This window comes from Terrapene carolina, unplaced genomic scaffold (genome assembly GCF_002925995.2).
Source record: "Terrapene carolina triunguis isolate 2854851 unplaced genomic scaffold, T_m_triunguis-2.0 Scaffold236, whole genome shotgun sequence".
Classification (NCBI taxonomy): domain Eukaryota; kingdom Metazoa; phylum Chordata; order Testudines; family Emydidae; genus Terrapene; species Terrapene triunguis.
Window position 1 is genome coordinate 12,048,077 of NW_020664587.1, and position 23,091 is coordinate 12,071,167.

General features: G+C 52.8%; 1 protein-coding gene across 2 annotated transcripts in view; it reads left to right on the forward strand.

Annotated features, from left to right (window-relative positions):
• Positions 1 to 8,418: 8,418 nt before the first annotated feature.
• FNDC5 (fibronectin type III domain containing 5) overlaps positions 8,419 to 23,091 on the forward strand; it is a 39,151-nt gene continuing 24,478 nt past the window's right edge. For both annotated transcript variants that reach the window (XM_024202510.1, XM_024202512.1), the window contains exons 1-2: positions 8,419 to 8,506; positions 18,269 to 18,648. In XM_024202510.1, coding sequence (XP_024058278.1) covers positions 18,552 to 18,648 — 97 coding nt within the window. In that variant the 5' untranslated portion in view covers positions 8,419 to 8,506; positions 18,269 to 18,551. The remainder of the gene's footprint in view (positions 8,507 to 18,268; positions 18,649 to 23,091) is intronic.

Genomic DNA, 23,091 nt, shown 5'->3' on the forward strand with positions numbered 1-23,091 from the left:
TGAATAGGTGTGTGTGGCAGGTACTAGTGAATAGGTGTGTGTGGCAGGTGCTAGTGAATAGGCCTGTGCTTGTATTTCACGCTATGAGGCTTGAAAAACCCTGCAAGAACCAATCTTAGTAAGAGATCCACCAATCCCCGGTGACTCCTCCGGCTGTTCCCAGGGGAGACTCAGACTAGCCTTTTGTCTTTGAAACAGAAGATAGGAAAATTGTGCAGAATCCCTGGGGGTGATCTCGCTGGTCAGGGCTGAGAGACCCCTATGCTCCCACCCCAGCACCCCTCCACTCCCAGCCCCTCTCCCAAATCCCCCCTTTTTTCTTCATGTGCTTTTGCTCCACTGCACACGGCCCCACGAAGCCCAGGGACTACGTCAAGGTAAACAGGACTCCAATGCCATGTTGTGTAGAATGCAGCCTGCCCTGGAGGGGGACGGGGGACGACAGGGAGAGGGGCTAGTGGAAGAGTGAGGGATTAAACGCAAATGCCCAGATAATGAGGATCTCTGGGAAAAAGCCCATTTGTATAATTTAAATCTCTAATGAGGCTTCCTGGAATACAAAGCCCTTTGTGATGTCCCTGTTCTCATCGGTAATGGAAGCTGTACTCCCACTAAATCTAGATTTAGCACTGGAGGGAAGGGAGGGCCATTTAATAATGAACAATTCCACCCCTCACCCCCGACACACTTTGGAGCATTAAAAATGCTTAAAGCTCACCTTGCGGGGAAGGCTGAGGTCAGACAGAGACAGGATGCTGGGCACAGAGATGGGGATCCTTCAAACGGCTGCAGGAAACCCCCCCTTGCTCCCCAGCTTGGAAAGCCCCAGGATAAAGGGAGGACTGAGCCGTTAATACATCTAGGGAGGAAATCAGAGAGCCCAGTTCTAAAAGGGTGCAAGAGCCTGAGTGTACGTGTCTACAGATGTGTGCATGCATGTTTACACACATGGGCATGTACTCCCGTGAGTATTACATGTACATGCCTGCTGGCGCCTGCGCATGTGCATTCATGCATACAACAGCACATGCCACCACCACCCCCCGCCCCCCACACACACATGCCTTGCTTTTAGAATGTGAAGGAACTTTGCATTGACTTTGAGTGTTCCTGTCCCACTCGCAAACACCTAAAACTCACCAGGGCGAATCCTGGCCTTGCGGAAGTCCCTGGGAATGTTGGCAATGGGGCCACGGTGTGGAACCGGAACACCAATCAATGGAAGTTGCCACAACCCCCTCTCAGGTACTGAAAGCCCAAGGTGCGTAGGTGAGCAGGTGGGCAAGCACGCGTGTACACGTGTACTGCGTGAGTGTGCAAGAGAAGCACGTTGTCTGTCAAGGTGAGGTGCACTGCAGGAGTCTGTGCATTTCCTATGCATCACATCAAGCTCTAGCCAGAGCTCCAGGAAGGCCCTTAGAAATGTCTCTCAGCTAAAGGGATAAAGAAGCTGGACACCAACAAGTACATTATGGGTGAGGGGGGGAAAGGAAGCCATTTTGGCCCAGATCCGTGGGGAGTTAGGTGCCTAAATACCTTTGAAGATCTGGGCCTTTGTGCCTAGCAGACCAAGCTGTTTCCTAAAGCAGCCTCGTGCCACAATGCAGCCTCTGCTCTGCAACGCACCAGCTAACGGTGCTGCTTGAATCTGCATTCTGCTGGGCAGACGTGAGCGGCTCCGCTTCACAGGGCCTGGTGCCAAAGGGCGTTAGGGTCCCATCCCCCCAACTGTAATATGGGCATAGCTCTGGATAAGGACTCTAGCAAAAGAAAAACACGGTGAGCTAACAACACAAGGCAAGTGGGCTCAGAGGAAGGAAGGCGTGGGATGCTGGCTTGGAAGCGTGCCTCGCCTGCATCTGTTGTGCCGACATAGGGATCCTGCTGGAGGCTGCCCCGGACACGCCGGATTCTGAGGCCCTGTCATTCATGGATGGTGATTCGGGGGTTAGGACGTCCTCACCAATCTTGTCTCAGTGCCTGGGGAGGGCTGGCCAGGGAGGATGTGGTATGATCCTTTCATGCTGCCAACTTCAATAGCCCATTGAATCTGCCCTGCCCCATAACAGGGTGGCCTAGAGGGCCTGTGGGCAGATATCATGATTGTCTGGGTCACAGCAGGGATGTGGAACAGGTGAAGAGGAGACCAGCTCAACCCAGAGAACCCATCCAAGTCCAATACATGCTCAGACGAGTCTCAGGAGTCCAGGAAGTGCTCTGTGGGTGCACTGAAGCTCTGATCAATAAAGCTCACTAGCTAGACTCAGGGCCACAGTCTGAGACCCATGGCGGCCACTTGAGTAGCTTTGGGGGTGTAAAGGCACCAAAGCAGCCCTCCGAGGAATTCCCCCAAGGAAACGGGGTGGTGTAGGGGCAGCGTAGGCAGCCCGATCCCACCATCCTGCGCAGCTACTGGTGTGGAACATGGAGGGGGCGGGAGGGGGGCGTGCTGAGAGCAGGAAGAGGCAAGGCTGGAGGCTATTCTGCGCTGCAGAGACACCGCCCAGAATCTGGCCCTCAGCGCCTGGGTTGAAGGAGCTCCTTGTAGTTATTTTCATAGCAGCTGCCTCTGTTCCCCTCTCCCAAGCTCATCAGCGCAGGAACCAGGGATATGGGGAGACAATAGGGAAGGTGCCCTCCAACGCCACTGGAACGCGCGGGGCTGGGAGCGGGACAGAATGGGAAAAGGACCATTTTTGGTTGGAAATTAGAGGCTGATCATCTAAAGCCGAGACATTCATCACCTCGTGCCGATCAATCCTGCTTATGTCGATAGTGCCAAGTTCAACTGAGTTCAGAGGCTGAGAAACCTGTGCTGGCGGCTGCCCAGATGCTGGCTTGGCTGCAGTGGCACAGTGTGGGCCGTGGTCCCAGGAGATTTCAGGGGCTGTGCCCTCCTCCCAAAGAGGGCTGAATTGGGCCGGTGAGGGCAGAGGAGTTCTTACCCCAAATGTGAATGCCGCCCATCCCCTTTAAACCAGGGGCGCCAGGGGGGGGGAAGGGGGCAATTTGCCCTGGGCCCCGCAGGGGCCCCCACGAGAATATAGTATTCTATAGTATTGCAACTTTTTTTTATGGAAGGGGCCCCGGAAATTGCTTTGCCCCAGGCCCCCTGAATCCTCTGGGCGGCCCTGCTTTAAACACACACAGCCCAGGTCGGGACGGAAGCGAGCCCGCAACACGTTACAGCAGGACGAGTGTGACATGCAGATTCTGCACGACAAAGCTCCGCAGAGAGACATGGGCACAGACAGCCCTCCAGAGTCCAGCCTGAGCCCTGAGCTGGGCGTCGGGAGGGCCCCACCCAGCGTTGGGCTAGCCCATTGCGCTTGCCCTTTTTTTCTTTTGTGTCATTTTTTTAACTTATTTTTTGGAAAGACGAACCTAATAAACAGAAGCAGAAGAAAATAGACAGCCAGGGCCTGACACATGGCTGTGAGCGCCAGAGTCACTCCTGATTACAGCGGTGTAACTCCAGAGACGTGACTCCCAATTGACACTGCTGTAGCACATCTGCTTTGCACTGGTGCACGTGGCTACCCCAGGAGGGGAACCAGGTCCCAATACTTCCTGGTGCTCACACAGCAGGGGGGACAGGTGCTGGCCAAATACCTCGGTGAGGTAGTTTAGTGGATCCTGGTGACCCCAGGCAGAGACCCTGTCCTCTCCTGATGTGGGGCTGTATAGGCTCCAATATTCATCCCCTCCTGCCCCCTGCCCTCTAGGGAATGGATTCTGTGCAAGCTCAGTGAACTGTGCCTGCAGCACCTGCCATTGGCTTAAGGAAAATTGGTTCTCAGCCTCCCATCTCCTGCCCTGGGAGCAGCTGCATGTTCCCAGGAGCCTGCACGGAAATGAAGTAACCCGGACAAGGCCCCCAGCCCCCTTACACTCTCAGAAGAAAGCAGTGAGGGTTAAATGCAGCCACTCCCTCAGTAGCTGTGAGCTCAGGGCTCCTCCTTCTGGCAGCTCAGGGAACTTCAAGGGTTTGGGGCTTGTGTTTACAAAAAGATGGAGTCCCTGAGTGCCAAAGAGCTGGGCTCCGGCAGCTGCCAGTCACTTCAGTGGGATTTGGGAGTGGCCGGCCTCTCTGAAAACAAGCCCACTGCTCAAGAACAGTACTTGGGAAGGGTCCTGGGTTGGCGGCACTGTTAGCTTACTCTGAGGTGCATGATTGAGCCCCTAGAAAGCCTTTCTCCCTTTATTCTCGCCTTGCTCATACAGACTGAAGACATGATTGTTCCTCCCCCTGCCCTGTGTAAGTGCTGATGGGGCCTGCTCTCACTCACCCCAATGTAAATCCGGAGTCTCCCCGCTGCAGTGAGCCGAGCTTCATCGGGGAAAGGGACGGGGGAGACAGGCCCATGGTGTCAGCTCTAGGGTGCTTGTGGCCTGTGAGTCAGATTTACCCCTGCAGGCCTTGGGCCCTGGCAGCAGGATGCCCACTGCAGGGAAGCTCTGGCAGAAAGAAGCAGCTGCAACGGGGCCTGCAGATATCCAGCCCAGCCCCAAAAGGGGTGGGGCAGGGGGCATGGCTAGGTCATTCCATCTATCGCCTCGGCAGCCTCCCTTCGTGGGTCCCCTGGAGAACTGCTCTCCCCAGCTGAACTGTGCTGCCTCCGTGAGCACGAACTGATGGTGTATCAACTACTGCTCAGGACGCACCTGGCTCCCCCGGGGCTGTTCTAACACTTGTCCCAGGCAAAGAGCAAAGCAAGAGGATGCAGTGGGTGCAGGAGAGGGACGCGGGAGGCGACAGGACGCTCGGCGGCTGCAGTGATGCCAGACTCCCCTCAGCAAGGCAACCCGTGGAGCACAAGGATGAATCTGAACATCCTTGTTCTACTCTCAAGATGGGCCGGGCTTTAAGGGTCACATTTTCAGGGGATTGCCTTAGCTGTGCCCACAGGCTTGGCTGCCATATCGCTTTGCCTGTCCTAAAAGCAAAGAGCGGCATCAAGCCCCTGCCTATTGGGTTCTCCACGTGCCTCCCTTGGGAGAGGTATTAGCATGGTTGGGTCTATGAGGTGTGTGCCCGGCTGGGATCAGTGCCCCTTTGGTGGCTCCGGCTGGCATAGCTGGGATTGGAGGGATGTGGTACATTTTACATTTGCTCAGCCTCTGTGCAGCTGCGGCCCGAGCAGCCAGCCTGCAGGGGCATGGCTGGCGCAAACTGTGTTCACAGGGCTTCCTGCTCATGTGGAGTAGTGAGTGAAAACCATTAGTTACTCATTAGTGTTAGTCTGTATCCACAAAAACAACAAGGCGTCCGGTGGCACCTTAAAGACTAACAGATTTATTTGGGCAGAAGCTTTCCTGAAGAAGTGAGGTGTTTTACCCACCAAAGCTTATGCCCAAATAAATCTGTTAGTCTTTAAGGTGCCACCGGACTCCCTGTTGTTTTCATTAGTGCGTGAAAACCATCTAAAGCAAACTTGGCATGAGAGCTGCAATTACAGAACAGTGACAGCAGATGGTAGCAAATTCCTACCACTCATTCCCACTAGGCAGGGCTCTGGAACAAAGGCAGGTGTTTTAATCACACGGTGCCCCCTGCTCACTCCCGGGGCTGGGGGGAGGGAGTCGAGGCCACATCTTGACTATGCCAGGTGCCACGCAGAGGCCCATTGCCCAGGTAGGAAGGACAGGAGTCAGTCAGGACAAGGCACCCCCATCCCTCCCGTGAGCAGCACTTGCTGGGGGAAGAGGAAGGCCTCACGTCAGCAACCATCACACGAACACGGTGTTAGCCCAGGGGAGGGCGCATGGCTTGGGGCATGAGTGGGCCGCTCTGGGCGTCAGGACTAGGTGGGTTCTAGTCCCAGCTCTGCTGCTGCCTCACTGCGTGACCTTACCCCAGCCCATCCCCCTACTCTATAAAATGGGGATAATGATCCTGAGCTGCCTACTTGAGGGGTTCTGAGGCTGGGTTCAGCCATGTCTGTGGAGGGGGTTGAGATCCTCCCCGGGAGGTGCTGCGCAAGAGACGGGTATTGGTATCGCTTTGGACAGCCTCTGCACTGCCTCTCTGCTGGGCTGCATCACTCGGCTGCATGTGTGCGCACAGCCAGGGGAAGTGACCAGCGTGCCAAGCTCTGACGCACTCGCCCAGGGCGCCTCCCACATCCACATTCCAGTCACTGTCGCCATGCTGCAAACGCACATGCTGAATGGAGCAGGAGGCAGCACACGGGGCTAGGGGGGTGGAGGGAGGAGCGAATGAACCTTGGAAGGTTTTGGCAGCCAGGGAGAGGATCAGGCATTTGCTGGCTGCCAACCCCTCCACACATTCCAGTGGGGCTCGCTGTGGAGTCTTGGGGCCCCTTTACCGGGGAAGGCTGTGAGGTTTCGTGGTACAAACAAATTATCCACCTCACTATGCTTTATCCAGCTGGAAGGTGGACACACTGTACCCCAGCTAGCAAAGACCACTGGCTTCTGTTCTGATGCAGCCCCAGCCAAGCACTGTCTGTGCAGAAGAGGGAAAGCTTTTTTCCCCTCCCATTCCATGTCAGATCTGTGTTAACGACGAAGCCACTCTTGGACTGCCCGGGTCTCCTTGGCTGTCTCCCCTCTGGCCCTGTCTCCCTCTGCAGTTCAGCTCAAGGCACCCAACCAAGGGCTGACGTAGGCATCAGAGGCTGCAGCACTGACCATCCTGTTACCTCACGTCTGTCTTGCTTAGGTCAATGCACTTCACACCCTCCCAGAATCTTGCCCAGCTGCCGCATCCCTGGTGCCCTCCACCTCTCAGAAATACCAACCTTCCCGATCCAAAGAGTAATGAACAGCCAGGGGCAGCAGCAGCTGCAAGGACCAAAGCACTGAAAGGCCTCTGGAGCAGAGTCTCTGGCAAATGACAAAGCGGTCGATGCATTATCGACTGACCTTTGCAATTGGTAAAACAATAAAAGCAGAGGCTTTAAAGCCATCGAGTGAAACCCAGCTCTCTCCAGATGGCAGGAGTCTGACTATGTGAGTGGGCGTGTGTCCGCATCAGTCCATCAAACCCAAAAGGCCCCAACACAGCTGCCCTTGTGGGGGGGGGGGGTGCACACAGCAACAGGAAAATCCCCCTCCTGGCTAGAACAGAGCCCAGCTCCCTTCTCAGCTGGCCTTATTCCACCCACGTCCTGTCACACAGTCACAGCCATCTCTGGCCCCAGCACTCAGCTAAGGCCCGCTGTTGCCAGGCCCACCTGCTTCCCTTGAGCTGCTTCAGTGTCTGCCTGGCTTTCTACCTGCCGGAGGCTGTAACACAGATACCAAGTCATAGCCTGGGACTTTCTGTAGCCAGTACCGTTTACTGGGGTTTGTGTGACTGGCCCAGAGCAGGGTTTGAACCGGAGACCTTCAGCGCTAAAACCATGAGCCTCTCCTGCAAGATGGTGAAGGCCCAGAGCCTGAGGTGTTTAGGCACCTAACTCCTATTGAAAGAAATGGAAGCTCTATATCGACCCTGACAGCAGCTACTCCCCTCCAGCAGGGTAAAGATTGCCAAGCCCGTTTTTCTTTAACCTCTTGCCCTCTGGTGCTCTCCAACTTCCTGCATCCCTGGAGAAAGCGCTCCTCCCTTGGCTCCTCACCTCTGCTGGCCCAATCACCCGGACTATCCCAGACCCCTTTGCGTCTGACTGTGGGTTTCCTCGTTTGCTCTGACCCCAAACCCTTGTACAAATCACAATGTTGGGTAGAGCTTTTAGCACAGATGCCTGTGCTACTTCACCCCCCCTCCTTCCCGGCGGAGTTGTCCATCTGGGGCTCCCTTTCGTCTGCTTCTGTTAGAACCAGCTTCCTTTGGGACTGAGCATGCCCAGACGCCTGGGACAGGAGTTTGTCTCACACTGAGTCTTGGGGCTTGCAGTCTGGGGATGCCCTATTGGATGTCTTTGCTGGGTTCCCCAGATAGGCCTGAACTGGCCCGGAGGTTTGCCAGGAGCTCAGTGGTTCCCTTGCTAACCTCTTGTAGGGCTGGTTGGAGACGTGTTGTCCAGCCCTCCTGCTTTGTCTGTCCTAGGAGTCTCAGATTCTTTGTTTTTTAGAGCTCCCTTGTTACCCCAACACTCCTCCTCTCTCAGGCCCGGGAAAGCTGATCCCCGCCTGATCCCACAGCGAGACGGTGTGGGGCGGAGGGAGCTCAGGGCCTGGTGAAGGAAAGAACAGCTGAGCAGCCTGCAAGGGATTGTCTCATCCAGGAGGCCCCATGGCATTCCAAGGGAAGTGTCTGGTGTCACTTTCCGTTCTGGGCAGTGGCAGCTGGGCTTTGCAGGGGGCGGGGAGGAATGTCAGCAAGGGTGGAGTCGTGCCCCCCACTTGCCCCTGGATGAGAGGAAATGCAGCTCAGGATAGAGACCAGCAGCTCTGGGTGCGACAGGGGGACCCTGCCAGCGAAAGAGGGAGGCAGAGGCCGCCGAGCTTCCCTGCTCCACCTGGAAGGCAGAAGAGCCACCAGCACAATCGAGGCTCAGCCGTGTTGTTGAAAGCAGGTGTGTGAAGAGGCAGGGAGGTGAGTCTGGACTGGGAGCTCGGGGGCCTCCTTTCTCTCTGCCCTTTGCCTGCATACGCGTCCCACAACCGGGGGAAGGAGATGAATGGAGGCGCCCCAGGAACCAGGGGGACCTCTCCTGTAATGTCCCATCTCTTCTTCTCTCGTACTGATGAGGTGTGTGGGGCTAAAGGAGGGGGAGGGATAGCTCAGTGGTTTGAGCATTGGCCTGCTATACCCAGGGTTGTTAGATCAATCCTTGAGGGGGCATTTAGGGATCTGGAGCAAAAATCTGTTTGGGGATTGGTCCTGCTTTGAGCAGGGGGTTGGACTAGATGACCTCCTGAGGTCCCTTCCAACCCTGATAGTCTATGAAAACACTGGGCCATGTTCAGGGCTGGGGTGACTCTACTGAAGTCTTTAGAGTCTAACAGGCCAGAGCTGGAACTGGCCTGGCCTCTCTGCCCAAGGAGCTCTGGCTGCGTTAGACTCATCCCCATCCCCAAAGCTGGTGCCATAAACATAAAGGGAAATCCCCAGGCAGCTGAAATATCAGAGGAATAAAGCCACCCCATGGCCCACCTCTTCCCCAGCATTCCACCTCCACTCCCAATGCCCCCTTGTAGAAGGGGGGAAGGACCTCTGAGGGCAGTTCTTCTCCAAGGGCTTTGGAAGGGCAGAGATGTCTCCAGCAGCTGGTAGATCAGGGAGCAGCTGTCATGCAGGGACTCCTGGCCAGGCAGCCTGAGCTCTCTGAGTCCTCTAGCTGGAATGAATGAATGAATGAATGAATGAATGGGGACAGTTCTGTCTTGTCAGGGCTCTGTGGAAGTTCATTCTCTTCCAGAGCTAGGTCCTGGTAAGTGTTGCTCAAAGCCATGTGCATGTGGATCCACGTGGTGTATGTGTGTGTGTTGCACAGGGTGTGTGCACGTAGGGTGTGTGTGTATACACCAGATGTGCCTGGGAGGGTGTTTATACAGAGTGTGCAAATGTAGGATTGTGGGGGAGGTGTATGTACATAGGATATATGTAGTGTGTAGTGTGGTGGGGGCAGGGTGTGGCTGGTGGGAGCACATGCGGAATAGAGGTGTGTGTGTAGGGATAGAGTGTGCACGGCATGTAGTGTGCTGGTTGGGTGTCTGGGCAGAGTGTGCCTGGTGGCTGTGTGTGTGTGTGTGCAGGGTGGGTGTGGCATGCAGAGTGTGTGTGTGTGTGTGTGTGTGTGTGTGTAGGCTGTGGCTGTGCAGACAGTGGGGAGGATGGCTGAAGAGAGGTTCTTTCTTTCTCTGGGCTGTTTGAGTTGGACGGTCTACTGAGTCTTTAGGATTAAGTATGACTGAAGGGGAAAAGGCCCAAGTATTTAATTTTCCCTGTGTCAGGCGCCTGTTAATTACTTCTGTTTCTCCTTCCAATTATCATAAAACTGCCAGGAGATGAGTGGGAACTGCCAGTTGTGTGTATCAGTCCTGTTCACTCCACTCCACGGTAGAGGCAGCCTTCAAGTCTCGATTAATTGTGCCTCACTGCATTGTGAGACAGAGCTATCAGTCCTGGGGCTGCAGGCTCCTTCCTCAGTGGTCAGGGAAGGGAGACAGGAGGAGGTGGGGGCGGCTGGGCCTGTTGCTGTGTGTTCAGAGCATCTTCTTTCTCTGCAATCTCCCGAGAACAATCGGTCGTGAATTCTCATAAGCCCCCGCAGGCTGAACTCAGCCTTCACGCAGACGGGGAGGGAACATGTGTGTCTCTGGAAATCATGTTTGTGTCAGCAACCTCCCTGTGCCTGCGCCAGCCAATTGCATAGTTAAGAAACGAAGCTAAACCCACTTTCCTTTCACCAATGTCCCTCCAGGTTTGGTATTTTTCTCATTCGATTTCTGGAGCTGGATTTAGCGCTCACCAAAGTGAAGGGCTACCAGACCTGCGCTGCTTCTAGCCAGGGAGTGCGCAGCTGTTGTGCAAGACTCCTCCAAGTGCTCTGCTAACACAGCTTGGTCCTGACCTGAACTTCCTCCTGCTCTTCTAGTCTTGAACCTCCTACACGTGGCTTGGACAATGCCCCTAAGTCCCAGCCAGCAGCACCCTGTGATATTCCAGCCCCGGGCTCACACCCACAGCTCTGCCAATGCCCATGCATCCCAACCTGCCGCAGCGTCTGCTGTCCCTGTCACTTTGTTTTGTGATGTGGATAAATACCCAGGAGGATGGTTTAGGATGAGGCATTCACACCCTTTGGGCTAATCAGGATTTGAATGTAGGATCCCAGCGACGAGCAGAGAGAACAGTAACTGTGCCATCTACATGCACTTCATCCATTTCTTTAATGCGCTGCGTGTGAGGCAGCCTGGGCCAAAAAGGGAAGGATCCTAATTGTCTTAGACCATAAAAATGATTTACTCTCGCTTTTTAATGTCATAATGAAGTGGCCTTGGCACTCAAGCTCTGCCTGTGCTGCTCCCAGCAGATACCGTGCAGCCCAGCCCCCTTGGAGGAGCTGGAGGGAGCAGATCTAGGCTCACCAGCTGCCCGGGGACCAGAGGGAGCCATGCTCTAGGGAACGGTCTGGGATGGCCCTGGTTTACAGAGGTGCTAAGCTCTTACAGCTCCCCACTGGAATTGTGGGTAGGCTGCACCTCTGTGAATCGGGTCCAATGACAAATTCCAGGGAGTTAGGTCTCCAGTAGCTTCCACCACCCTTTGGGAGATGTGGTCCCCAAGAATGAGACTGAGAATCAGAAGATCTGGGATCAGGTCCCAGCTCTGCCATGCTGACTCAGGGCATGCCTTCAGGCAAGTCATTGTGCCTTTCTATGCCTCAGTTTCCCCATTTGTACAAGGGGGACAATCTAACCCACCTCCAGGGGTGTTCTTGGGGCTGATCCAAGGTGTTTGCAAAGCGTGTTAAGACCTTTGGATGTAGTCTGAGGGAGAAGAACCAAGTATTATTCTTGGTCTCCTGCCCTGTCCTATACACACTCCCATGATTCCTAATGACACAGCCCAGAGCTGTCTGTGCCGTGACGGAGCTATGGGTCAGCAGATCTGCTTGTTTCCTCTGGAGAAACCCACTGAGATCGATTACAGAATCAGTCCCACAGGGAGAGGGTTCAGAAGGTTTCCATAAGGAGCTTCCCACACCCCCACAAAAAAGATGACATAGAAGAAGCATAAAGTCCCCCACGCATCCCTTGTGATCCCCACACCAGTTGCTGAGAAATTCGTTCCTGCCCGTCAGTAAGTGATCCAGGACTTGGTGCGGTAGGGCAAGGGAAGGGGTGGAGAAAGCCCTGGAGTGGATCAAATTAATCCCTGACTTCAATTAATCACCTTCTGCCCTGAATTCACACCCCTGAGGGTTTCAGTGGAGTTACACCACGGATGAGTTTGACCTATTTGAGCCTCTCTGTTTCTGGATCACTGGGGGAAAGGGTGTTCTGCTCTGCGGATCAGAGGCAACAGACTCCAATTGGGGACCAGCAGGGAAAGAGACATTTGACGGAGCCTTTGAGCAGCCAGGGAACAGCTTCTTAGGAGGTGTCTGCCAGACACAGGGGGACTCCATGGTCGGGCCTTAGGGAGAGCAAATGGGTCATTTTTAACCACACGACAGCTGAGCTGGTTCTCACCAGAAGCCTTAGCAGCTGCCATCTGGAGTCCTTGTTGCCAGACCCACTCATCAGCTGCTCTGCCAGCGCCTCATCTCAGCCCCTCTGCAGCTCTCTGTTAACACAGCCAGGAAGGGCAGGGCTAGATCCCTCCATCTGCCTGAGAAGGCAGATCTGGGCTGCTACCATGTGCATGTGTCGCTAGTTTCCCGCAAACACATCTGCCCGGAGGATCCCCATCTCTCTGCCTCTCGGAGACTATCCGTGGGAGCCCTGACATGAGCGCTTCCGCTGAGGGCCCCAGCTGTTTCTCCTGGCCGCCTGGCATGGGGCCGGGCTTTGGGCACTGGGCACACCTCCCCACAGAGCTCAGCTCACATACCTGAGGCCCCCAAACATCTACTCTTCTGGGCCACGCAGCTGGAAAGGCTGGACTCCTGTCTGCCAAAACGGCCTATGAGACTCCGCTATACCCTCACTGCTGGGGAATCTAGTAAACTCAGCACATAGACTATGTGGCCAGATTCGCCAAGCCTCACTCTCACCGATTGGTGCTTAAGGCCCATATTCAGCAAGGCACTTAAGTCTGTGCCTATCTCTTAAGTGCCTGAGCACTCTCATTGACTTCAATGGGATTACCTGGGCACCTAAAGTTAAGCACATGCTTAAATACCTTCCTGAACTGGGGCCTAAGGGAGGGCTCATGCTTTCAGTCCCATCCCTACAATCTCAGTGAGGCTTGCAGCACTGTTACTGACCCTGTGGCTTTACACTATCATCCATCACAAGGCAGAAGGAAGGAGCAGCCTGCGTTTACAAGGTAAGGCCCTTCTTTTGGTGATGCAATTTGGGGTTGTTATTTTTCTCCTCCTGACCTGTGGCAATAAGTAGCCACAACCCTTCCAAACCCCAATGCCAACCTGGCTTGAATCCTCATGAACTCGCCTTTTGGAATAAGTCATCGGCCTTCCTGGTCCTACGCACTTGTGAATCTTCCATGCCTTGGTGTGCCTGATTGAGCCCTGCTCACTCGTCACTAGGTAAACACCAGAGTTATAAGCTTCCATTCGGCTCAGCTGTCATATAAAAGCTTTGTCTGACAATCACAGGAATCCAAAAGATACATCTTGCAATTAATACTGGATTTACAATTCCACCTCAAGAGAGGCAGTGGGCGGGCCACTGAAGGGCTTCTGTCAGAAATATTGGACGTACATTGTGCTGGGTGACCTAAATTGGTTTTAAGTTTTAATTGTCAGCTCTAGTTGGGGGTGGTTTTAATTATGCTTTCAGTCTTTCCTATGACACATTGAAATGCAAGGTAGTAAGTGGCTTGGCTTCGGGCTACTTCTGGGATGGATAATGGGGCTGGGAGCATAAAGAGGTGTTCACAAGTAGCACTGGTCTAGGCACTTTTTCTCTAGTCAGGCTGCTGTCCACATGAGTGAGATCCGGGGAGGTGCAAGATTATGAGGCTTACAAAGATCTCGGTAGAATTAGATTTAAATAAACGTGTAGTGTAATGTGTGTGTGTGTGTGTGTGTGTGTACACCACTAACCACGACTGGACAGAATCCAAATTGTGCAGCTGTGTGTCATAGGCTCTGCACTGCTAACAGAGTGTGGAGGTTCTCCTTTAGCTTGTTTGGCAGGTGCCTGTCCTTTCAGTGCAGGGTGAAGGCATTGAGTACTATTCCTAGCAATCGCCATCAAGTTCCCAGCAGTCGTGGTGCAGAGCATCGTGACAATTCTGACATTCCTAAGCAGCTATGGATTTGTTGGAACGTATGTTTAATGTACCATCAATGATCTTGTCGGGTGCCTTATCTCTAGCAGGGGCAAAGATTGGAGCAGGTGGAATTCAGAGGCCAGTGGTCCTACCAGGGTCACACTGTAATTAAGCTATAAGGAGCAGGTAACCTTGGGAACCACTTTGTAATCAAAAATCTCTCTCTTAGAGACTGATCCTGCCAGGGGCTAAGTGCCCTCAACCTCTATTGACTTCAGTAGGGGTTGAAGCCCTCAGAGGCCCTTAAAGAGTAACAATGGACATATAGCACATCCAGACTGAGTGTAGCACCGTCAGAAATTGACCCTCAGGCATGTCTTACATTCATTCACTCTCTTCCGCCATCCCTTCCTTGCTTTCCTTAATGCCTTCTCTTTGTCTGTAGCACTGAAAGTTTAATCTGTTATCAGCCAGGAGATGAAAGGCATAATTGCAGCGCACTCAGCTGCAGAGCTTCTGAAAGGAGCCGAGCACCTCTGCACAGCTGTGAATCAGACAGGAGTGTGTGGAGGGAGATACATTTCCTTGCAGAGATTAAAGGCTCTTCTGGGATATGATCCTTCACAAACCTTCCAGGTGGAGAGAGACTCGCCCATGCAGAACCCAGCTCCCAAAGGAGGAGGGGGTGTGAGTGTTGCTGATTGTCGGGGTACAGTGCTAGTGAATGAATGCAGACTCAAAGCTTGGAGTAGGCATTGGAAATAATCATTTAAAGTTGAGGAAGGATGGTCTGATGGCCTGGGATAGGAGATCTGGGTTTGTTCCCTGGCTCTGCCAGAGACTTTGTGCAAATCACTTAATCTCTCTGTGCTTTGGTTTCCCATCTGTAGGAAGGGGATAACTTTCCCTTTTCTCTCTGGAGACTGTAAGCTCTTTGAAGCAGGGACTGTCACTTACTAGGTGCATGTACAGTGTCGAGCATAATGTGCCCAGGCAGGGCATCTAGATGCGCATCTAGATGCTATTTCATTACAAATAACAAATACGAATCCAATATGATGAATTGCAATACAGTGCTATTTGTAGCATCTTTCCCAGACATGTCGTCCCTAGTGCAATTCTCACCTCCAGTCTGAAAGGCTGCAGAGGGAGGAAAGCAGCAGAGACCATGGCACATTTGCTTGCGTAGGGCCCAGTTTGCTTGTCACTGGGGAACTCCATTGCACGGGTGTAACTGAGAAGAGCTACTGGCCCATAACGTGAACTTTATCTAACAGAGAGGTCTAGACTGACAACTTGCCAGGAGCCTGAGAGCCACATTTAATTTGCAACAGTGAAAAGATATTGTAGTGAGTGGTGCTATATATACCTACCTTAGACAGACAGATAGAAAGCAGCTGATTGCAGCTGTCCAGAGAGGTGGGCCACAGAACCTGCAAGTCCCAGCATGCAGTGCAGTCTGGCTTCTGCCCAAGATGGAGCATTGCATGGTGGGACCTGTAGTCTCTGCAAGCTGCAACTCTGCATTGAAAATTAATCTGGCCAGAGGGCTACTTTGGGTAACTCCATAAGCACCATTAGACCATGTGTTGACCACCCCACTTATAACCACTTGCCCACCCAGGCATGACAACATTACGCCGGGGGTCTGAAAGCCTGCAGGTCCACCTGAATATGAACAGAACATCTGCTCCTCTTTCTAGGATGCCTGCTGCTACAGGCTGTAAATCTTGTCTTCAGCTGGGCTCAGCATATGAGGTTAACAGAGTCTGAAGGATTCATTTTTGTCAACCTCCTGAGGTTGCTATAGTACCTGCTATAACTGCCAAAGCGCTGGGTCTGCCTGTTCAGTGACATATTGCTGATAGGCTCTAGACAAGTTTGGAAAATTGCCTCTGCTCCCTTCAACTAGTTGCCATAAATCAGAACGCTGCCAGCTTCATTAACCTAAATGCACATTGAATTCTAGTGTCGCATCTAATACTCGTAAGCTCTGAATTTAGAGCCCGGCTAATTGTATTGGGTAAATTAATCCTTGATAATAAAGTGTCACCACCACTGAGCACCAGTCGTCACTAGGGGCTAGGGCATCTTATAGCTAACCATTGGGGGCACAGGAGCGAGCCAGAAAAATCCCATTGCAATAACTTGTGCTGCAATAGGCCAAATGCAATTCTGGTGTAACTCTGCTGGAGTCTGTGGGGTTTCACCAGGAATGGATTTGGAATTCATTATTGTTATTTGGGTTCGAGTAGTGCCCAGAGGCCTGAATCAAGATTGGGGCCCCATTGTGCTAGGTGCTGTACATACATAGAGTAAGAGACATCCCCTGCCCCAAAGGGCTTACTGTCTGAACAGGCAAGAAGACAAAGGGTGGGAGGAGAAACAGAGGCACACAGAGAGGGAGTGACTTGCCCAAGTTCACGCAGCAGGTGAATGGCAGAGCTTGAAATAGAAGATTCCTAGTCCGGTGCCCAATCCACAGGACCATGGTACATGAAATAAATGATATGTGAAATGAAGCCCGCGAGAAGGACTGGCACAGTCATGCCAGTGTGGTGGGGGGGGGGGATGGTATCCATTTGACTTACTCAGCTCAGCTCCATAGCTGATTCTGCACCCAGCCATCTCCCCAGTACCCTCACAAACGATCCCCCAAAGCACAAGGAGAAGAGTACGTCGAGCTTACACGCCAGCTGGGATCTGGCTAAACAATTGTACTTCTTCTGGCCAACAGGGGAGGGAAAGAAAGACCAGCTGGTCCATCTTCACTTGCAGTTCTCAGGTAGATGTTCCACTCCCCTGCTCTGGACCATGGCTTTAGGCATCTGCTGGGGGAAGGTTATGTTTACTTTACAGAGAGTTTGCTGGAGACTGGAGTTATTCTTGATTGTGCTGCAGGATTTTGCTGCTGGGATGGCGAGAATAGTCATCATAAAGTTTTCATATGCCCAGACATTTCTGGTAGAGTCACAGTTTTCTGGGCTAAATTCAGGTGGAGGGGACTCAGCAATTGATTATTTCCCTCATTACAAATTCGGATTGCACCAACTGTCCTCAGAAAAGGGGAAAAGACCAGGAAATAGTAGAGGTAAATCCATAATCATTCTTACTGCATTCCAAACCATAGGCAGGGGTCACCTTACCCACCTCTTAAATGCAACTACCCCTGGGGTGAAACACTGCATCTGCTTAACTATGCACAGCAGTTTAAGATGGGAAATGAATATCCCACCTGAATGACACTGCAGGGGAAAGTTTAAGGAGACAGAAGGTAGTGACCCCAAACTGAATTTGGCCAGGACACCAGGATTAACCCCCCTCTTCTTAGTTAGGACCTTGGTTTTTATATCTCATTAACTGAGGGGCCTTGCCAAAGGCTTTCTGAAAGTCCACGTACACTGTATTCATTGGTTCACCCTTGTCCACATGCTTGTTGACCCCCTCAAAGAATTCTAATAGATTGGTGAGGTATGATTTCCCTTTACACAAGCCATGGGAACTTCTCCCCAACATACCATGTTCATCTATGTGTCTGGCCATTCTGTTCTTTATAGTTCCAACCAATTTGCCTGGTAATGAAGTTAGGCTGGTCTGTCATTGTCAGAATCCTCCGGAGGCTTTTTAAAAAACCCTGTTACATTAGCTACCCTCCAGTCCTCTGATTTAAGCCACACACCACAGTTAGTAGCAGGAGCCTTCCGGAGAATTTTCCAGACCCTCTGAACACTGACCTTTCTTGGACTGGAGCATCGCGCTGGGCCCCCAGCCCCAGAATTAGGTGCAGCCTGGGGAGGAGGCTGCGAAGCAGCCAGCGCCGCGGGGTTAATCCCCGGGTTGTGCAGGGCTGTGATTACACAAGGCAGCCTCCAGCTCGCTCCCATCGCATTGCCCTGCGGGGGGCCGGGCTGCGAGCCCACGGGAGGCCGGGTTGCGAGCCCCGGGGGGGCGGGCTGCGAGCCCAGAGGGGGGCGGGCTGCGAGCCCAGAGGGGGCCGGTCTGCGAGCCTGGGGAAGACGGGCTGCGAGCCCAGAGGCGGGCCGGGCTGCGAGCCTAGAGAGGGGCCGGACTGCGAGCCGGGGGGGGGGGGGGGGGGGCCCGGGGGGGGGGCGGGCGGCGCGCCGATGGAGGGCCGGGCTGCGAGCCCGGGGTGGGGGGGGGGCTCTTCATCTTTTGCCCAGGCTGTTTCTGGTTCCTGCCTCCGAGACTGGGGGGCGGCTACGGGGCAGGGGCAGCGGGTCCCCCGGAGCTGGCCGGGGGGTCCGAGCAGCGGCTGGGAGGGGCGGGCAGGTTGCTGATGACGCGCTGACGGGGCTGGGAGCGGGTTGGGGGGGAGCCTTTTCCCATGAATGGAGCTGGCGGCCGGGGCACGTCCCCCCGCTGCAGCAGCGGCTCGCGGCGCGTAGCAGCCCCATGGAGCTCAGCCCCTCCGCTCTTCCCTCCCCGCAGCCCGGCCGCCGCCCCGCCGCCCTGCCCCGGGAGCCGGAGGGCAGGAGCCAGCCCTGAGCGGCGGAGCAGCGCGGCAGCCCCCTCCCGCCCCGGGCGGAGCGATGGATCGTGGAGCCGCAGCGCCGGGGAACTGTCCGCGGTCCTGAGATGCCCGCGCCGGGTCCCTGTCTGCGGGAAGAGGCGCTGGGCTCCCGCTGCCCCCCCTGAACCGGTGCGGCAGGGTCTGTCCCCCCTGCGCTGCCGCTGGAGCCCGGGGCCTGAGCCGTCGGCACAGGGATGCAGGATGCACCCGCTCTGGAGGATGGATCACGTTTTCATCTACATCAACGCAGCCCTGTTGTTTTATTTTAGCTATGCCAGCCTGTTCCTCGTGGAGGCAGGTAAGGAGCAGACAATACCTGGCGGGGAGCCTGGGGGGTTAGCGGGGCTCATCGGATTCTCCTGCTTTTCTCTGTGCATGCTGGAAATTGCAAAGCCCCCGCGCCCTTTGTAAAGCTCTTCCCCCCAAGCAGGTGTCATTTCCCGGCAGAGAGATGCTCATAAACTTCCAGTGGGTGCTGGGTTCTCCAGGGTCCTCCTGGGCGTTAACACATTTGAGAGACACTGTTGGTGCCGTGACTCAGTGTCCTGTAATGGGAGTTGGGGACAGGTCCAGGTCACTGAAGTGTAACTTCACTGCTTTGCACACACAGCGCAGGCAAGCTAGCAACTCCTGGCCTTCTCCTGCCAACCTGGACAGAGAAAGAGGGTCCTGGGCGGGGGTGGAGGGAAGAGGGTTGGGGCTGGAGGGGAGGGGATGCTGGGTAGACTCACTAAAAAGATGATTTAATAATAACATAGGAGAAAATGAAGCCGTGTCCAGGGTCTGCAGGGGGTGTGTGGATCCTGTGTGCGTGGGCAGGAGGTATGCTGTGTGGTCTACTCTGAGCACTAGAGATCAAGGACTATATCTGTGTGAATGGGAAACAGTTTTCATTTATCACTGACTCTGACTCCTCCCCCGCCCCAGCCAAGTAAGGGTTGAGGGCTAGTGATTTTAGAGGCCCAACTTGTGACCCCATAAAAGAGCCTGGTTTTTAGTCACGTGCTGAACACCTGCCTTCTGAAAACCAGGGCCCTTTAACGTGTCTCAAGCTGGGCACCCAAAGTCACTAGTCTCTTGAAAATGTAGGTCAGAGTAGTAACCATGTGGCATGAAGCAGTCATGAGAGAAGTGCAGAAAGTCGGACCCATTCTTTGGACACTCATTAGTGAGGACACTGCCACGGCGGAGAGTGTTATCTCCCCTAAGAAAGGTGCCTTCTCCAATTAACAGCCTGAACCACAACCGAAAAGGTAAAACCAGGTCCACCTTGTTCATGTCATGCTCTGTTAACTGTAGCTCCTTCCCCTCTACACCTACCAGCCTATTCAAGGAGCCCTGAAGACACCCCGGCTCCTGGAAGCCATATGGGCTTTAAGAGAATGAGACTAGCTGTTTTGGCTACTTGCTGCGGTACATTGTGCCTTGACCACATAATAACCAGGCCCCTTTTATCTGAAGTGCTTTTAGTGGCTGTTTTCTTTGGGATGTTGAGGAAGAAGCTTTCTGAAAGGAAGAGGTCACCACATAATTAGTTCTAATTTTTTTTAAAGGGCTGATGTGTCCTCAGATATACTCCCCTTCTCTGCAGAGCTTTCTCTGTGTTTTCACCCCATAAACAGGCCTGTAGATGTCATTTTGCTCTGGACCCTCATATGTACGGCCCACACACCACACAGTTACATTTTAAAAGAATCGTTACAAGTCCAGACACAATCAAAGGATTCTATTTACTCATACAAAGGACTGTCACACTCACTCATCACATTGCAGGTAATATGGCTTTGGCAAAACAGCTGCCTTGATTTACAAAATGCGGATTGCAAGAAGATCTTGCACTCCAGTATTCTGTACACATTTATTGGTGACGTCCAGTTCCAGGAAGTGAAAATTCCTGTATCCGATCCAGACTGGTTAGTGGCTGTAGTTCTGAGAGTCCTTGTCCTATGTGTGCTGGGACAGAAGTGACCTCAAAAATGTGCCTTTGGTTTTGATACAATTGTCCTTGGCCATTGTTCATGTTGCCAGAAGACACTGAAATCCTGAAGTTACCACTTTGCAAATTAGAGGCTGGGAGACATGGTGGGATTTCTTAAAAATATTCCTAAGAGAATGAAACAATGGGGAAAATACACACAGCACAATGAAGACATTTGCAATTGAAATATTCTTCCCAGTTTCTTGTAAACTGGAACAATCTCCTCTCCTTCTTCTTATCCTAGAACCACCTGAGTCAGCCAACTGGGAATAAACAAGGGGTTTTGTCCTGTCGTAATTTTTTTTGGCTTGTTTGTTTTAACTGTGTCTGTTGTTGTCATTGTTCATGTATTGTAAAGTGCCTAGGAATCACTGGCAGAGGGGGTAGGTATATGAAGATAGCAGCATGATCTCGTGGTTAAAGCACAGACCCGGAATGGAGATCTGGGTTCTATTTTCAGCTTTCTGACCTTGAGCAAGTAACTTCACCTCTGTGACTTCTATTGATATGGCCCCTGTCCTCACAGTATCTGAGCCCTTCACAGACATTATTGGGTTTGTTCTCACACCATCCTCATTTTGCAGAAATGGAGCCGAGGCCACAAAGAGATGAAGAGATTTACCCAAGGTCACACAGAGAGTCTGTGACAGCTCAGAATTGAACCTCGGTTTCCCAAGCCATACCCACAAGATCATCCTTCCTCCCCAGCCGTGGCGTCTCCATCTGTAAAATGGAGATGATGATATTTCCTTGTCTCACAGGAGACTCCTAAAGATAAACCTATTACTGTCTGCAAAGTGCTTTGAGATCCTCAGATGAAAGGTTTGAGAGAAAGGTAGAGTGTTCATATATTTATTAATGGGTTAGGAGTGAGCCTATGGATTCTAACACTCCTCAGAAAATACATCCTCTGTGAGCTTCAGCAAAGAGAAAGAGGTGGGTGTGGGTGTGCATGCCTGTGTGAAAAAAGAGAGACATTTGTTAAATTACAGGGATTTTGTTTCTCTGAATTAGTATAAATACCTCACTCCCTCACATGGGCAGGAACTGGTTGGCACAATCCTTTGGGAATGGCTTCATGGCAATGCCAATGCCAGGCCCTGCCAATGGTTGTGGACACAAAAACAATCTGTCCTTGGGGTCCAGGTTCATGCAGACAATTTAAAAACACTCTTTCTTGGCAAAGGACTGGAGAATAGTATTGCAAACATCCCCTACTAACTTAGCAATCAAGGGTAGTGTGGCATGGTCTAGGGCAGGGGCCCTGTAATGCACACATAGGTGTGTCTGTGTAGGGGATTCTTTGCATGTGGCATTCTGCAAATCAGGTCTATTTTGTTGTATGATCAGAAAGCTACAGCAAGAGGAGAAATGCAGAGATGACTGGAAAAGAGGAATAGTATTGAAAGGAAAAGGTGGATGTGTAAAATAGTCTCTGAACTGTAATGCTGTTGGACAGCTGTCAGGTTCAGGCCAGCAATTGCATTAGCAAAGCCCTCCAACTAATTTCTATAGCTGTCTGCACAGGGGGATCACTGAGAAAATATTTAAGTCATTTAGTGGGTCTGAAATATGCTTTAGCTTTATAACAGCACTGAGCTTTGAGCCTCCATGGCCTGCTCTGCCTGGCCTGTTAGTCCCTGAGCTGCCATCGGCCCGTTCCTCATCACTCAGAGGTAATGAAAGAGGGAAGTGAGCTGTGCAGAACATGGAGTCACAGGGCTGCCATTATGGACTGCCGGAGCAGCAGGGGGATGCTATGCAAAGATGATAAAAGACTTCAAAATAGGCCAAGGCCATTACAACTTCCCAGTGCAAACAGCTCTTCTGCCATCTGCTATACACAGTGCATTTCAAGTCCGGTTTGTCCCTAGGAGGCAGAGGGGAAAGATACAACACTTCCCAGAGAGCTACACAGAGCCACCCTGCAGTGTAACTAAGGGCCTGCTCCTACTGAAGTCAATAGCAAAACTTTCATTGACTTCAGTGGGAGCTGGACAGGGCCCCAAGTCCTGTAAATTCAGGGCGTCAGGCTCTCTTTGCCATCCACTTCCCCTGTCAAAGAACATCTGGCTGGATTCTGGGCACTCTTCCTGCTTCAAGGCAGCTCAGTGTTCTCAACATCCCCAGACACTTATAGTGCCCTTTAGCTATTCCTAAAAGCTTTTGTCTGCCCTCAGCTTCTCCCAGGCAGCCCCACTGACTACAAGGGGGCAGAAGAGATGCAACTGAGGGCAGGTGTGGATCTTGGTAACTGGCCCCGATCCTGTGAGGTGCTGAGCACTCTGAACTCCCGCTGAAGCCAATGGGAGCCGAGGGCACGCAGCACCTTGCAGGGTCAGGCCCATTATCAGAACCTGAAGTGAGCAGTGAAAGGAGGAATGCACTAGAAAGCAGTTGGCAGTCTGACCCGTCAGATTACAGATGGCAAAGCGACCCACCTGAGCCTGCCCCCATCTCATTGCTGCCTTGGCGTTTCCTGGCCAACTGATGGACTCCATAAGCACTCTATTGATTTCTACATTTGGCATGAACGTTAATTGAAGTGCCAAGATTTCTAACCTCAGCCTCTAAGCAGGGAACATATTATCTGAAGCACCCAAGGTTTTCATATGTTCCAAGCACCACCTCTTTCTGAGAACATACATGTGACAAATGGGGATTCATTCCACAGACGGACAGGCTCCGTTCACACCCATATTAACCCCTCTTTTACACACACACACACACACACACACACACACACACACACACACACACACA